The 16,588-nt window shown below is 45.9% G+C and overlaps 1 protein-coding gene across 1 annotated transcript in view; it reads right to left on the bottom strand.

Annotated features, from left to right (window-relative positions):
* hnrnpua (heterogeneous nuclear ribonucleoprotein Ua) overlaps window positions 1-16,448 on the bottom strand; it is a gene marked incomplete at both ends in the record, with an annotated part of 23,959 nt that extends 7,511 nt beyond the window's left edge. The window contains 8 exons of the mRNA XM_084446715.1: window positions 1,539-1,658; window positions 1,739-2,002; window positions 8,422-8,534; window positions 10,196-10,295; window positions 10,975-11,114; window positions 11,857-11,930; window positions 14,985-15,099; window positions 15,953-16,448. Of these exons, the coding sequence (XP_084302841.1) occupies window positions 1,539-1,658; window positions 1,739-2,002; window positions 8,422-8,534; window positions 10,196-10,295; window positions 10,975-11,114; window positions 11,857-11,930; window positions 14,985-15,099; window positions 15,953-16,448 (1,422 nt within the window). The remainder of the gene's footprint in view (window positions 1-1,538; window positions 1,659-1,738; window positions 2,003-8,421; window positions 8,535-10,195; window positions 10,296-10,974; window positions 11,115-11,856; window positions 11,931-14,984; window positions 15,100-15,952) is intronic.
* Window positions 16,449-16,588: the final 140 nt, after the last annotated feature.

Raw genomic sequence — 16,588 nt, 5'->3', positions numbered from 1 at the left:
CCATAAAACAATCGTCAATATAGCGGGACCAGTGTCTGATGGAATCTTAAAAAGGGTTGTTGTGAATAAAATCGAACTCAAATTTACCCATAAACAGGTTTGTGTAGTTGGGGGTTAATGCAGTTCCCATAGCGGTGCGTTGGACTTGTAAGTAGTATTTGTTTTCTAATAAGAAGATTTTTTTTGTGAGCACTTAGCAATGTTTCTCAAGTGATAAAAAGATGTCCTAGTCGCATTCTTAATATGAACCACAAAAGTAAGATCTGAATCAAACATGACACCTAGGTTTCTGACTTGGTATTTGGTGTTCAGTGTCAGTGTTTTTAAGTGCCCAGATAGTCTCTCCCTTTCAACTTTATCACCAATGATCAACACATCTGTTTTATCCTGGTTTAACTGAAGGCAATTCTGTGACATCCATGCATTTATATCAGCAAAGCATTCTACAAGTGGTCAACTGAGCTGTAGTCATCGGGTGTCACAGAATATAGAGCTGGGTGTCAACTGCGTAGCTATGGTAGCTAATATCATGCCTCCTAATGATGTCACACTAATGATGGGGTAGCATAGCATATTCAGACGGGAAAGTAGAGTAGAATGGATCTTTGTAGGACCCCACATGTCATTGAAGTGTTTTTTGAGCTGTGATAACCAAGGGCGACAAAAAACTCTCAGCCAATTAGGTAGGTCCTGAACCAGTCGAGGACTGGACCAGAAAGGCCAACAGAGTTCTCAAGTCTTCCAATGAGGATATCATGATCTACAGTGTCAAAAGCTGACAGGTCCGGAAGGAGCTCAGGTCCAGAAGGACAAGGACAGAGAGCTTTTTGGCATCAGCGTTGATTCTGAGGTAATTTACAACCTTGACCAGTGCTGTCTCCATGCCATGACAAGTGTTAAAACCAGTTACTATGTCGAAAATCCCACCAGATCCATTTGTGTGCACAGGGTCAGGACCTAGGGGAGATGGATTGGTAGAATTTTCAACACGATGTCAACACCTGAGAGAAGAAGCCATGTTCTCAGAGAGCAGCCTGGCCCCCAGCCGGTTTGGGTGGAGACCATCACGTTAAGCTAAGCTATAAGCTATAACCTAATCTATAAGATATAAACATAAGCTAGGCCTCTCCCAGAACAGGTCGAAGTTGGAGATGAAGGGGACTCCTAGGGAAGCACAATAGTCTTCTAGTAAGGAGCAGGAACGGGAGGACAGGTCTTTCAAACCAACGTCTGTAAGAACACAGACCAGTGACTCAAAAGAACAGAGACACCAGGAGCCACATGGTGGAGTGAGCGCGTGTTAACACCGCCTCGAAGACCGCTACGTCCATATCCAGCTCCATATCAACCACACAGCGCTTTCAAAGGCCCACCCCACTCTTTCAAAGGCCCACCCCTCTCTTTCAAAGGCCCACCCCTCTCTTTCAAAGGCCCACCCCTCTCTTTCAAAGACCCACCCCTCTCTTTCAAAGGCCCACCCCTCTCTTTCAAAGGCCCTTTGCTTTCTGTTCTCTCCAGTCCAGCTGCTCCCCACTCACCATCATCTTCTCCAGGATTGCGTTGGTGCCCAGGATGTTGTATTTCCCAGGGTGCTCCTGGGTGTGCTTGGTAACCCAGGCTGTCTTCCCCGCACCAGGGAGACCCACCATCACGATCACCTGCAGTGGAGGGGGAACAGACGTGAGAGGGGGCATGGACACACGCACACGCACACACACACACGCTCTCTCGCTCTTACCTCACACTCCTCCTTACTGTCTGGGCCCTTGGGGCCCCGGAGCCTCTCGCTGACTGGGATCTGCTGCAGGAAGCTGTAGCCCGCCGGTGGGTTGAAGAGCGGCGCCTCCCGCTGGCCGAAGTTGAACTCAACAGCGCAGTTGTGACAGAGGACGTGGGGGAAGAGGGCCCGTCCCTCCAGGGAGGCCCTGCTGACCCTGTAGGCCACGCCCAGGTCTTTACTGTTCTTGCTGAAGGACAGCTCCACTTCCTCCTCCTCAAAGGCCTGGAGAGGATAGAGATGGTCACAAGAGAGTCACGTGGGGCCGCTGAAAAAGATGGACGTCAAACAAATCAAATCAAAATGTATTTATATAACTTTCGTGCAAAGTTGCAATACAAGGTAGCGTTGCTCCGCTTGAACCCCAGAATTTATTCATAATTGTGTTGCAATCTACTCGTCGTAATATTAGTGTTATGAATATACATGTGTTTGGTTTATTTTAAAGTAAAAGAAAATACATACACATTCTAAAAACTAACAAGGATATAAACACAGAAAAGTCTAAGACTTATTTCCACTGTGGTCCTCGTGAATATTGCGAGTAATATATTGCGAGTGAATGCATATTACTTTAGCTGACAACCCCTGAATATTAATCTAAGAGAGCAGCAATGTGTTAGCCATGCTAGCATTGCAGGTGGAGCTTCAGTGAAGTCAACTGAAAAGGAGCCGCAACCTGTACCAGCTATGGTACCACCTGGGTTTGCTGAATTGCAGGAGGCATAAGAGGGCAATGGAGGAAATGGTTCATTTTAGTGACACCTTATCAATCGAATGTGACCAGTGTCGACTACTTAGGGTAAAATGAAAACTGACAAAGCAGACATTTTTCAATGACTTGGATGTCTCATCTGGAAGATGAAGCTTGAAACAGAGGGCCCAGACAAAGTGCTAAAGAGTGTTGCTTCGAGAATCTGTGTGGGATATGGCTAACAGAGAGGCGCCTCAATGCATGACTCTTTGGCCTGAAAGAAAAATCTGAAATCTGTGCAGCAATCTACCAGGTTTTAAAAGAGAAATACATAAAGGTATGTGATATACTTTGATGTTTAGTGCAATCTGTGTGCATTTGCACAACAATGGATGATTACAAGTCCATTCCTTCACAATGCAGGCTGTGGTGATAGGCCCTCTCTATGCTGAAATCAGATGCTGATGGGCCATCTCTATGCTAAAATAGCACTTCCTGGCATATTGTGGACGATAATGGGAGACAATTGGGTGTATTCACACCAGGTCGCATACGATACATGTGAATGGAGGTGTAGCCCCCACCTGGACAATCAGTGGCCTGTACATTTCATGGGTTATGCAATTCAATCATTTAACCTCGACTCGGGGGCCAAATAAATAAGATGACACATTGCATTGCCTTGTTTTTCAGTGCCTGGACACAGTGGAAGAGTGGTAGCCAGTAGCAGGTGGATTCCAGGCTCAGTGGAACTTCCCAAACTGGCTAGGTGCTCTGGATGGGTAACGCATCAACATCTGCCCCCACCAGGAAGTGTCCTAAGAAGATGGAGACAAGACCCTGACCTGCAGCAAGCCTCCTTGCCACGCCCACCAATGCTACCACACGAGCAACGCTGCAAAGGAATTAACTACACCATTACTTTGTCTCTGATAGCGCTGTGGTGCCTTTTCAGTGGGACAAAATGTAGGAAATGTAATCTTTTAGTGTAGTGTTTTGATTTTGCTTTCTCTTGTTTGTGTGCTACCCGCGTTGCACGCTGCACCAGCTCATGTGTGGTGGAGGAATAAGGAAGTGTTTATGAATGATGACTAAACTGAAATTTAGCTTACTCTCCTGTTTTAATGTTTTTCTGAAAAACCAACTGGTCCCCCTGGGTTTTAGTTATCAGTGTAGGCACCATTCCAAAGGGAGGGTTAGCCAAGTAGTTAAGAATATACAGTGTTAGTATTTGCACAGGTGTATTCTGGAATCTGGTTTGTAGTTTATCTGACGTGTGTGGCCAACTCCCATTTGTATACCTCTTTCTACTTGTAACAAAACAAAAATAATTGATTGACTTCTGTCTTTCCCCCGTTAACTTAGTTTCCTCTGTCGATAACCCATTGACTTCCCTTCCATTTCATTTATTGTGACCAGGGGTGTAGTGGAGGGTAAACACGGTTTTTCCACCTCTTTAAAATGAGGCTGAGAGTTTACTGAGCTATGTTCTGATCAACTTAATCAATGGGGGAAAACAAGGTGGGTAAACTGCACTCAACAGAGTTTACCCACCTCTGTATTTACCACTACACCCCTGATTGTAACTGAAGGTGTTTACATTATTAGGGGCCAGGCAGCGTAGCTGCTGGAACCCTATTGTATTTGCCTATATTATTATTATTATTCTCCATCTTCCACTGAAGTCTAACTTCTCGTGGACAAAAAATCACCAAAATTTGCACATAGCTCCAGTACTATACCCAAAGTCCTCAACCTGCATTGTAGGTCAATAAACCTGAAGGTGGCGCTACAGCAACAGTCTAAAGTTTAAAACTTTAAAAAATCATAACAAATCAGCCATAGGTGCCATCACTGTAAAACCACCACGTGAATGTAGTCCCAAGTGAGACAAAACTTTCATACACTCTGACCTTGCAGGAATTTTGAAGTCCATCACTCAGATTTTTTCATAAACTGTAAAACCTATCAAACCTATCTCCTCCCACATTTTTTGTTCAATTGACACCAAAATTGATATACTGTATCTTCAGACTGTCCTTACCAAAGGATCCTCACAGATTTTTGAAATATGAAAAATTGAGCCCACAGCGCATCAAAATGTTTTACTGTTAACAGTTCTGTATACAGTTCCTACGAATTCTTGCCAAATCAATGTCTGATCATCCTCATAAAAAGTGACAATATCGGCAACATATCCAAGATATGTATATATGTTTTTTTTTACAGTATTCTGAATTATACCCTCAAACGGTCAATAGAAAAGAACATATCTAAACCTAACTCCTCCCACTTTTTTCCCCCAATTGCAACCAAAATGCACACACTGCATCATCAGACAGCCCACACCAAACGATCCTGACAGATTTTTGAAATATCAAAAACTGAGTGCATGATGCATCAAAATTTTTTACTATTAGCAATACTGTACATTTACTACAAATTCTCGCTCAATAAATGTCCAATGTTCATGAAAAATCACGGCAAAATTGTCATGAAAGGGTAGATGTAGTGTGATTTATTTCAGAATTTTATCTCAAAAATTGAATTTTTTAAAATATGTTTAATTCTGTCCTCTGAAACCAACACTTGATACTGAGAAAACTACATTACCCACAATCCAACGCAAGCTCCACCAATTGGAGACATCCCTGTTGGCAACATTACCCAGCCCCCGCCGAGGATTACAATGACTAAATTCATTGATTGGCCACTGACTGAGCACACTGCTGCTGAAGTTAATGTTAAATTATGAAGAAAAGCAAACAAAACCTGTAAAAATGAACATATCTCATCTCATATTTCTCAATCAATTAACACCAAACTTGCTACACTGGATCTTCAGACTGTCATTCACAAACTCATTGACCAGATTGTCATTAAAATTGAGCTTACAATGCATCAAAATGTTTTACAATACACAGTACTGTCAACAGCTTTCTCTTTCCTTTGTTGTATATTATGAGACTCTGATCACTTCAGCCACTCATCCACATTTTGAAAGGCATACCATCATTATATGATGCAACTTCTATTGTTATATCCTTTGTTTCAGTGTGTATACTTTAATCAACAAACATATTTTCATGGGCTTTTACATATACCACACGTTCAGTGTTTTATGATGAAACAGATTATAACCTATTATCATACACCCTGGTGACTGGCTTAGTCAATTTGTGAAGCCAAATGTCAGTTGTTGCTAATTAGCTCAGGGAGATGGAGGATGTTGCTTGGTGTCAGAGGTTACAAGTTCAATCCTCAACTGATGCAAAATGAACATTGGAATGTCAACTTTCTTGTTGTCTTCATATTCTCTCACTTATTGCTCCTAAACTTGCCTGAAATTGCCTGGCCCCGCCTCATCGCTGCGTAGCAGCTTTAATTCCCTTATTATTGTAAAAGGAATTTGGCTCAAGGACTCAAGGCTCTCCTGTGTTTTATGGCTTCACCACATTCTCCAAGTTGGACCTCTGCCAGGGTTACCTGCATGTCCCGCTGCACCCCAACAGCCGCAACCTCACCACCTTCGTCACCCACACCGGAGTGTCCCGCTACCGCATCCACTTTGTGGGGTTTTGCAGGGGGCCTTAGGCGCTCACCCCCACCAGACCCTGAGCCGGATGCTATAGAGCCAGACCTCGTCCAAATGCTCCACACCCCACTGCAGACCACAGTCTCACTTCCTGGACCTCCAGCTGGCCTCGGAGCAAGATCCCGTGCTCTCCCAGCACATTAATTTGCACTGGTTGTCCCTCAAAGGTTCCCGGAGGGGCTGGCACCATTCTATCGGGTAAGAGAGAAGCTGTCGTGCTGGGTTGACGTCTGTGTGGCTCGTGGACTCCGAACTGTCGTGCCCAGTAGCCTGCGGGCACGCATCCTGGTCATGGCCCATGAGGGCCATCTGGGCATCATGAAAGTGAAACAGAGATGTCGGGACCTGGTGTGGTGGCCGAGCATAGAGAGGGACATCGAGGCCATGGCACTTGACTGCACGCCTGCCTTGTGAGCGGGAAGACTGGCCCTCCACCGACACTGCAGCCTCTGCCCTGGCCAGACCAGCCCTGGACACACCTCCAGCTGGACGTCTGCAGGGAGCTCCACGGGGTCCCACACCACCAATGGTTCTTAGTGGTGGTCTACGATCTCCACTCCATGTGGCCCGAGGTAATCTCCGTCGGTCTGTCACCACCGGGGAGTTAATGGACTTCTTGGACTCGCTCTTCTGTCGGTGGGGGACCCCTAATACAATCACCACTGACAACGGCTCACAGTTCATCTCAGCGGAGTTTGACACCTTCCTGGGGGACAAGGGCATCGAACACATCCGCACGGCTCTGTACCACCCCAAAGCTGACGGGGGCGTGGAGAGACTGAATCAAATTTTGCAAAACGGGATCAGAGCCCACCTGGCCGACGGCCTCCAGTTTGAAGCGGCACTGCGCCGCACCCCTGCACTATCGAGCAGCGCGGCACTCCGCGACCGGCAGCTCTCCTCATGATGGAGCGCAGGGTCCTGCTGCCCTCGGATCGACTGCCAGCCCCTGCAGACCCCCCACTACCAGCACAAGTGCAGGACAGATTCACACGATGAAGCAACACTACGACAAACCATGACGGGCAAGAGCACCACGCATCACAGTCCTGGACCGGGTCAGAGTCTGCCGGGCTCACGGAGACCACAAATTGCTGTCGTTCTGGTCCTATGCCTATGACACCTATGCAGGTTACCAAGCAACATTCCGTCTGTCCGATGGGTCACAGTGGCGTGCGAGCTGCCTCCGGAAAGTGGCACCGCAAAGCGTCACGGGGGACCTGAGAGGGAACTGACTCCAACTGAGCAGCCGCCAGGTTCCGTCCAGCATCCTGCCTCGCGCCTCGCTGGACCCCCGGCCAGGTCCCGTCCAGCATCCTGCCGAGTGCCTCGCTGGACCCCCGGCCGGTCCAGGTCCGGCGTAGGCCCGCTCATTTCAATCACTACATCACTGACTTGTGATGGGAAACGTTTGATAGAAGCGCATAGCCAGTTATGTAGTGTCTGCGCTGATGGTTTAGTTCAGGTGTTCTGGGATTCTGGTGACTTCTACAGTATGTCTTCTGAGTTTGTCTGGAGGGGGGGGGGGGTGTTCGCTTTACTACACGTGACTTGTTGAGAGCACTGATATGGCCAATTACGGCAGCGTGTGGTTCCCGCTGTTTTGTGTATGAATGGAAGCCATGAGTAAAGCGCCGCACTGTTCTCCAACTCTGTCTGGTTATTTAAGAACACAACAATCGTGAATAATTTTCAGAAATGCGTGACAATGACATGTCCTTTGTGTGTCATAACGATCCAATGACATATCCCTTTGTGTGTCATAACGATCCAATGACATGTCCCTTTGTGTGTCATAATGATCCAATGACATGTCCCTTTGTGTGTCATAATGATCCAATGACATGTCCCTTTGCATCTACATTAAACTAAAGAATTCCACGGATTTTAAATTTTTTGAATCATTATTTGCGAAGATATTGAGCTTTCTTCCCATGTTTTTTCAGGCAGCTACTTTGGAAAACATGGATTACAAAACACTGATAAAAAAAAGAGAAACCAAAAAACATATTATAGAAAAACAACATCTGAAGATGTGCGGGTAGCACTCACCAACTTTGATAGAACAGAACAGGGACAGTGCCTCAATTTCAATCATTTTTGGGACGTCCAAACAATTCTGCCAACGTTTTGGCCCGTCAGCCTTGATTGTTTGGCCAAATAAATGAGTGAAATTGAGGCACTGTCCCTGTTCCATTTTTTCAAAGTTGGTGAGTGCTACCTGCACATCTTCGGATGTTGTTTTTCAACATATTATCATTATTAGTATAACAGATTATCATTACTAGCATATTATTAACAGCATCATCTCCACAAGCTGGAAGAAAAACAATACTATAGGTATAGACTTCTTACTATGAGACAGCCGACGACATCGTTCTCGTCGAAGGCCTCTCCGTAGTCCTCGGTGACGCAGTTGCTGGTTTTCTTGGCTCTGGCAGAGAAGGCGTACGAGTGTTTCTCCTCACCTGACAACATCACACCAGAACAGTCAGACAACCTGTCAGCTGGTCACACACAGCCAGTCACACAGTCAGTCACACAGTCAGTCAATAAGTCACACAGTCAGTCACACACAGTCACATATAATCAGTCACACACACTCAGTCACATAGTCAATCAGCCAACTGGTCAGCCAGTCACACAGTCAGCCAGTCAGCCAGTCAGTCAGCCAGTCAGTCAGCCAGTCAGTCAGTCAGTCAGTCAGTCAGTCAGTCAGTCAGTCAGTCAGTCAGTCAGTCAGTCAGCCAGGCAGCCAGTCAGTCAGTCAGTCAGTCAGTCAGTCAGTCAGCCAGTCAGTCAGCCAGTCAGTCAGTCAGTCAGTCAGTCAGGCAGTCAGTCAGCCAGTCAGTCAGTCAGTCAGCCAGGCAGTCAGCCAGCCAGCCAGCCAGCCAGTCAGCCAGCCAGTCACACAGTCAGTCAGTCACATACTAGTTTCACCACCAGACCCCCATGGGAGTTCTTATGCTGATACACTATGCAAGTTAACTATGTTACTGCATGCTGTATGTCTCTAAGGATCTGGGACACTTCTAACTCAAAACTTGTTTTCAAATCCTGGCCAGTGATTGGTAACCCGGAAATACCGAAGCTACCAATAAGTAACGACTTCTCCAATCGGGTGCTCCCACCCAACCTGGCCCCACACATCTAACCTGGGCTAGCGCCTGTCTTTGCCGCCAGACTCAATAAATATTACGATGAAACGCTGCGCTCCGCATTAACAACGTTACTACATACAGGCTACATACTCATTGAGAGTTACAGAAATCGCTTGATTGGAGTGATTGCCTCAAAAGGTTGTACAACAAAATATTAAGTTAAGGGTACCATAATTTTTGTCCGGGCCAGTTTCATTGCTTTGTTTTTTTAAATGATTCTGTTGAACCACAATACAAAAGCAATTGCTGATTTTTATTAGTTATTTTTCAGTAGATTTGTATTTATTATTACTTTTGTCAGTTTCAAGCTATGTAGGCTACCTATTCCACTCCAGTTAACTTTACTTATTTCAACTCGCTTGGGATTTTTTCCAGTCTTTTCTTCTCGACTGCTCCTGACCACTCTTTCGCTGTTGCCGATGTAGTGGCAATCTATTATCCCACTGCACACGTTTCAAGAAACACTGCTACAAAATAAATCAATCAAGTATGAGACACAAAACGAACAAGTCTAAGTGTTTTAAGTCTTACGGGCTCGTAGGAAACACTCTCTTCAAGAACCAGAAGCAGAGCTCACACATAGGCATACAGATCTCTATACATTAAATTCACTGGCCCAGAGAATGACCTTGAGCAATATCTCTTGAGGCCCTTTATAAGGGACCCTTTGTTCTGAAGTCAGTCTTCAGTAAATTCTTATTTAAAGGGACAGTGTGCTATTTTGGACATTTAGCCCTATTTGTGGTCTGTGTACCATGAACCTGAAACATAGAGACCATAATTTCACTGATCATTCCAGCATTGAGCTAGCTGCAGGCTCTCACTGGGCTACAATGGAAGTGAATGGGGCATACGTAAATGCATTGAAAAACTATGAGGAATATGCTTTTCTGAGACGAGAAGCACAGGGTGTAATCTTACCAGTCTGAGTATGCTCTACTGTGAAATGTATCAGGCATTCAACTCACCCAGCAGCAGAGTTCCACTGGCCAGGGACCAGCCCACCAGGACCTCGTGGATGTCCATGCCTTTACTGGAGATGTGCTTCACTGGGATCTTCTCAATGATCTGCGCGGGAGGGGCAGGGGTCAGGGGTCAGGGAGAGGGTTAGAGTGGACAGTGGAGATGGAGTGCGTTTGGGATCAGAGGTACGGGTTGGGTTAGATGTGTTGACGACGTGTGAGCGTGTGTGATTGAGAGAGAGAGTCAACATGCCTAACGACTAGGGTTGCAAATTTCAAGGAATTTCATTAATTGATAACTGTTAACCTTAACAAACAATAGTCGATTAATTGATAAGAACGTCCCGCGCCGGACTGCGCTTTGCTCGCTTCATTTTTGTGTCTTCTTCCGCTGTGTCGTTGAAATTTCCCGGCATCCCAATTAGCCTTCACTACATGGCGTGGCGCCCTCATGTGCAGTCAGACCTTAAATCATGATCATATTTCACGCAACTCCCGTAGATAACGTTCGTTCCCCCCAAAACGTTCTGTTCCATTAACCATCAATTAATCGAGTAACCAAATCTTACTCGAGTAAATTCCTTTCTGCAATTAATCGATAGTAGATTAACTATTAACATCCCTACTAACGACAGGTGTCCCTGCATCACTCGTCCACCCTCACGTGCCCTACACTGAGGAAGATATTGCGTCCTCTGACGTACAAACGCACGCGAGCGGTCGATTTAAACCTTTATCTTGGAGGACGCTGTATTGGCTGGTGTGTGTGTGTGTGTGATGCTGACCTTCATCTCGTAGCAGGCCTTGCCCTGGGACACCCCGTAGGAGGCGCGGCCCCCGGCCCACAGGTAGGCAAAGCTCTCCATGGTGAGGGAGGAGGCGCTGAAACGGTCCCGGGACACCTTGAAGTGCAGGTCGCTGTTATCTGGTGGTGGTGGTGTGCGCACGCACACACACACACACACACACACACACACACACACACACACACATACACATACACATACACATACACATACACATACACATACACATACACACACACATACACACACACACACACATATTGTATTTTCCTTTTCACAGCCTCAATACAGTCTTAATTAATGTCATGAAACATTAACAGAATAAGGAGTCTGAATCACTCCTGAAAAGTAGCTCAGAACATTGAACCAAACTAGAATCTTCTAGTCTAGTGAATCTAATCATCTAGATTCAATATCAGCAGAACAGGAGGGAGAGGGAGGGAAGAGAGGGATGAGAAAAGGAGGGAGAGTGTGGGAAGAGAGAGATGAGAAAAGGAGGGAGAGTGAGGGAAGAGAGGGATGAGAAAAGGAGGGACAGAGTGAGGGAAGAGAGGGATGAGAAAAGGAGGGACAGAGTGAGGGAAGAGAGGGATGAGCATGGAGAACACAGAGAGAAGTGAAGGGTCAATCAAGAGAAGACTTGAGATATGATGGAGAGAGTAGAGATATGAAAGAGTAGAGATATGATGGAGAGAGTAGAGATATGATGGAGAGAGTAGAGATATGAAAGAGTAGAGATACACAATCGATGAATGAGAGTGATGATGATAATGATCTATGCAGTCAAGGATCACCTGGGTATGAATATATCCCCCTCCACAGTCGCTCGCGCACACACACACACAGCAATACAGCACTCACAGGTGTCCAGACAGACGGTGGTGTCGTCAAACTCTTCATCTTCCTCCTCCAGGGGGGGCTGTGGAGACTTGGCCCTGCAAAGAAGGGGGGGGGGGTTAGGTTAGTGCGCTAGCTCTCGTCCATGTTGAACAGACCATAGCTGCTGGATAACGTGTGCCTTGGAAATTGTGAGGCAAGCAGGCCGACTCACGTTCGTGCCAATCAGAACCCTAACAAACAAACAAACCCTCTTGTGGTTTAGAATTATCGCTGTAGTATCCTTCCCAGCTGACCAATACCAAGGTTGGAAAAAAGCATCTGTCCAAGGAAGAAAGACGTCCACACAGTATTCAATGGGTGCAATAGTTTAGGCGATACCTTTGCTAAATTATCACATTTGTCCCTTTAATTAATCACACAGCGTCGCCAACTCTCACACATCTGGCGTGGGGTTCCTGATTTTCACCTCTGATTAACTCAATATTAGCCATCAGTACATAGAAACGTATCGCAGCGCATGCATGTACATTCTCATACCAGTCGATTGGTCGAAGTTGGCAACCCTGTATCAATGGAACCTAAAATACAGTGTGACCAGCTCTGAGTTCTAAGTTCTAGAATGTTCCAGAACTCCTCCAGGGGGAAGGTTCTCTATAACCTGACAGTAAAACAATGGGAAATAGCCTATGATACGTCTCTGTTAGAACTGTCAGGCACAGTAATCCAATCATCAATGTTAGGAAAGATGGGAGGTCAACTGTGCAGAGATGCAAGTAAACAACATCTGCTTCAAAGGCTACTCTGGTACCATGACAGATGGAAGATTGATTTAAAGGGCAGTCTTGTTGGTACAGGCCTGTGGAATTTGTAAGGTACGGGGGCACGTTTGTACATCATTACACATAAGATGGACGTTGGCCTATGGTAAATGGACTGCATTTATATAGTGCTTTTCCACCTTAGCGGCACTCAAAGCGCTTTACAATGGCCTCTCATTCACCCATTCACACACACATTCACACACCATTGGCGGTAGCTGCCATGCAAGGTGCTAACCTGCTCATTGGGAGCAATTTGGGGTTAGGTGTCTTGCTCAAGGACACTTCGACATTTGGACAGTTGGAGCTGGGATTCGAACCACTGACCCTTCGATCATTGAACGACCCACTCTACCAACTGAGCTACAGCCACCACTAAATTGTATATATATAATACACATAATGTCAGAGATTATAATCATTCATATGGACACACACACACACACATATTGCATTTTCCTTTTCACAGCCTCAATACAGTCTTAAGGAATGTCATGAAACATTAACAGAATAAGGAGTCTGAATCACTCCTGAAAAGTAGCTTAGAACGTTGAACCAAACTAGAATCATCTAGATTCAATATCAGCAGAACAGGAGGGAGAGTGAGGGAAGAGAGGGATGAGAAAAGGAGGGAGAGTGAGGGAAGAGAGGGATGAGAAAAGGAGGGAGAGTGAGGGAAGAGAGGGATGAGCATGGAGAACACAAAAAAACAATAATAAAAAGGGACCCATCAGCAGGCCACTGGACAGACATAATTGGTGAACTTGCTCTGCAGATACTATAACCCCCCAACCCCCACCCCCCCCCCCATCTCCTGCTGTCCATAGTACAGACACAGCTGCTCCCCTCCATTGTTGTGGAGCAGTAGGTTGTCCAAGCCTACCCACCCAATAAAGCCCTACCCCCAGGCGCTGGGTTAATGGTAGGTCCCTCCCACCCCCTCCCTCACATCAGTGAGCAAGAAGACACCTACTTCCTTTATCTTGTCAAATGTATGGTGCAATATTATAAAGGCAGTCTTTGGACACAGTTTACAATTTTAAACACATTTGTTACCATTGAAAGAAGGCTAGCCAGGGAGATAAGCCTGATATCAGACAAAATGGTCAACTCTTTAAGGCTTATTTATGCTCCCTTTTCGTATGAAAATCTATCCGTCCGTTTCAAACGTTATAACAGTCACTGGCCACATACTACCATGTGTCCTTTACGTTGGCTTAAGTATAGTATATACTTAGCCGACAGGCCTGCTTTTTACACAGTGGTCAGACAGGTGTGTGAAAACCTGGCGGAAGCGGTGTTAATAAAGGATGTGAATGAATTAGATTTGTTTAACAGTAATGTCAAATAAGGGGAATTTAGGAAAACTTCCTTAGGCCATGTCCAAAGCCTGTTGCCTGCTGGCCTGGCATGCATAGCCTACTACAGTGTTTTCAATCATTTTTGCGGATCCGTGTAAACACGGATCCTTATCACAATAATGTTGTGTGAACGCAGAGGTTTTGTAAAACGCAAAAGAAAAACTTTCCCATTTTGGAAAATTCGCTGTCGTGTAAACAGGGCCTGAATCTAATGTCATTTTAAGTTAAAACGAGAACGCTGTTCCATCATACAGCGTTCAATCATACAGTTCGATCATAGATCTACTTGTCTATTCTGATATGGAATACTGTCATAGGATCTGACTATGTCATTAATATCTCGTATATCAGAGTAAATCAACACACTATATAGAATCCCTTAAAATGATAACAGTTAAGTTTATGAGTAATAGTTCAAGTTATGTTTTATACAAGTTTGACCATGAAGAAAATTATTAAAATCACAGAATTGTCTAACAAAAGGCCAAGAATGGAGAATCAGGGGGGGGTGGTTAGACTAAAGACCAGGCATTAAGAAGTGCATAGGCCATTACCTACAGTCTTTACTGCTGGCTGTAAACCTAACGATACAACTTTATCAGTGAATTCATATTTTTTGCTAACAGCTAAAATAAAATGTGCTAATGTAACCTGTTTTGGCATGCCCAGGTCGGGATTTGAACCCAAGTCTCCCACTTGGGAGGTGGATGGGCTGACAGTTGGGCCAATAGGGACATCCTTCTTGGAGGGGCTGTCTGCTCCTTTGAGGAGTGAGTTTCACCAGCTACTCCACATTTCACTCAGTTACACAGCTTCATGTGACCTGTCCATTTACCAAACCAAAATGGTGTCGTTGGGGGCGTCAAGAAGGTCCAACCAGCAGCAAGCCACGCACACAGATCCACACAGGACCTCAGAGCCACCTGAAGACCCCACCACCCTTGGCTTGTCACCATTTGGCCATTCTTACCGGCTGTATTTGCTTTCTTCAATAAACTCAAAGTAGCCCCTCCCATGCTCCTCACGGCGTCGTTTAACACCCTTCTTATTCTTCTGCTCGGCGCTCTTGTCTTTGTCCGCATCCCCTTGGGAAACAAAGCAATCACAGACGTTGAGGTGTGGTGTCCCCCCAGAAAGGCGTAGGAACCCAATAGTAAAAGCTCTGTTTGTAGACTAGGTAGCAAGCTGCTCATGCAGCAGTCTGTCAAAGCGTCTGCATATGTTACAATGCATGGGCTACAGTAGATGATGCACCCCTTTACCCACCCCATCCATCCACCCAACATTATTACCACTTTTACAATAATGGACATTTTCTTCAGAGACACAACTGTCAGTAAGTACTCAGGAACGTCAAACCACAAAACAATAGCCTATATTCCAAAAACAGACAAGAGGAAGATCTAGGATGCTTATGTCGAGCTCATGGGGGGCGTTCCAAATCGAGGCAACTCAAGAGATTCGCTAGCAAGCTAACGTTAGATGGCGAAGCTAAGGTTGTTAAAAGTACACAGTAGTAATCCAAAACATTGACCAACCCCTTTTCTTAGTAAACTTTCTGTAAAGGAAAGGGAAACATATGCTTTCTCTCGCCACTATGAGTCACGGTTTGACACTTCCGTCTGAAGCTAGCAACCAAACTCCCAATCCTGTACCCGGCATCACTGCCATGTCTGCAGCTTCAACCCCGAGACAAGCACATTCTATTCGATTCGATTATAACTACCTCACCACATACGATAACAGTTGATACATGGGCTCGATTGCTGGCTAGCTGGCTATTTAGCTAGCACATTAGCTAACAGGCTATCTGGGTGTCCTACGAACTGTTAAGACTGTCAATGAACCCGAAGGTAACAGTTAACGTTAGCAACAACAAACAACCAACCTAGTGCTAGCCGGGGTCAGAACGTCTGAATGTTGGCTGGTTTGGCGTACCTTCTCCGGGGAGAGCTCCTAGTGCCGCATCATCATCAAATTTATCCATCTCCTCGTCATCATCCTCTTTCAGCAGAGCGTCTTCATCCTCATCGCCGGATTTATCCATCTCCACTCCCGCATCCTCCTCCTCCTCCCCCGTCATATCATCGTCGAGGTTGGCGCATTCCCCCGGAGCAGAGCCGAACTCACCCCCGTCCCCATCCTCCTCCTCCTCCTCCTCGGCCTCCATCCTCTCCGCTACTAGGTCGTCGTCTGGATCCTCCTCGTCACCCATGTCATTCAAGCCGACAGCCCCGTCATCGTCGCCGCCCTCCGCGCCGTTCTCCTCGGCCTCGGGATCAGGGAAAGCGCCGCCAGCTTGAGCCTCCCCATCCAACGCGGCCTGCAGACGGTCCATCAATTCGGCCTTGAGTCCCTTGTCAGACAGCTGGCGCTTTTTCAGCTCATCCTTCAGCTCGTTTACTTTTAACTTCTTAACGTTGATAAAGCTCATTGTGCAGTGTATTATAACCCCAAATAAATACAGATAAAATACTAGAAACACCCTCTTTGTAAGACAAAAGCCGCACCGATGGCCGACGCGATTCGGCGATACAAAAATGTTAGCGACTAGCTGGTCTCTCTCCAGACTCA

Source organism: Borostomias antarcticus, assembly GCF_949987555.1.
Source record: "Borostomias antarcticus genome assembly, chromosome: 12".
Taxonomy (NCBI): domain Eukaryota; kingdom Metazoa; phylum Chordata; class Actinopteri; order Stomiiformes; family Stomiidae; genus Borostomias; species Borostomias antarcticus.
The sequence above is the reverse complement of the archived record's forward strand: the minus strand, read 5'-3'. Positions and strand labels throughout refer to the sequence as shown.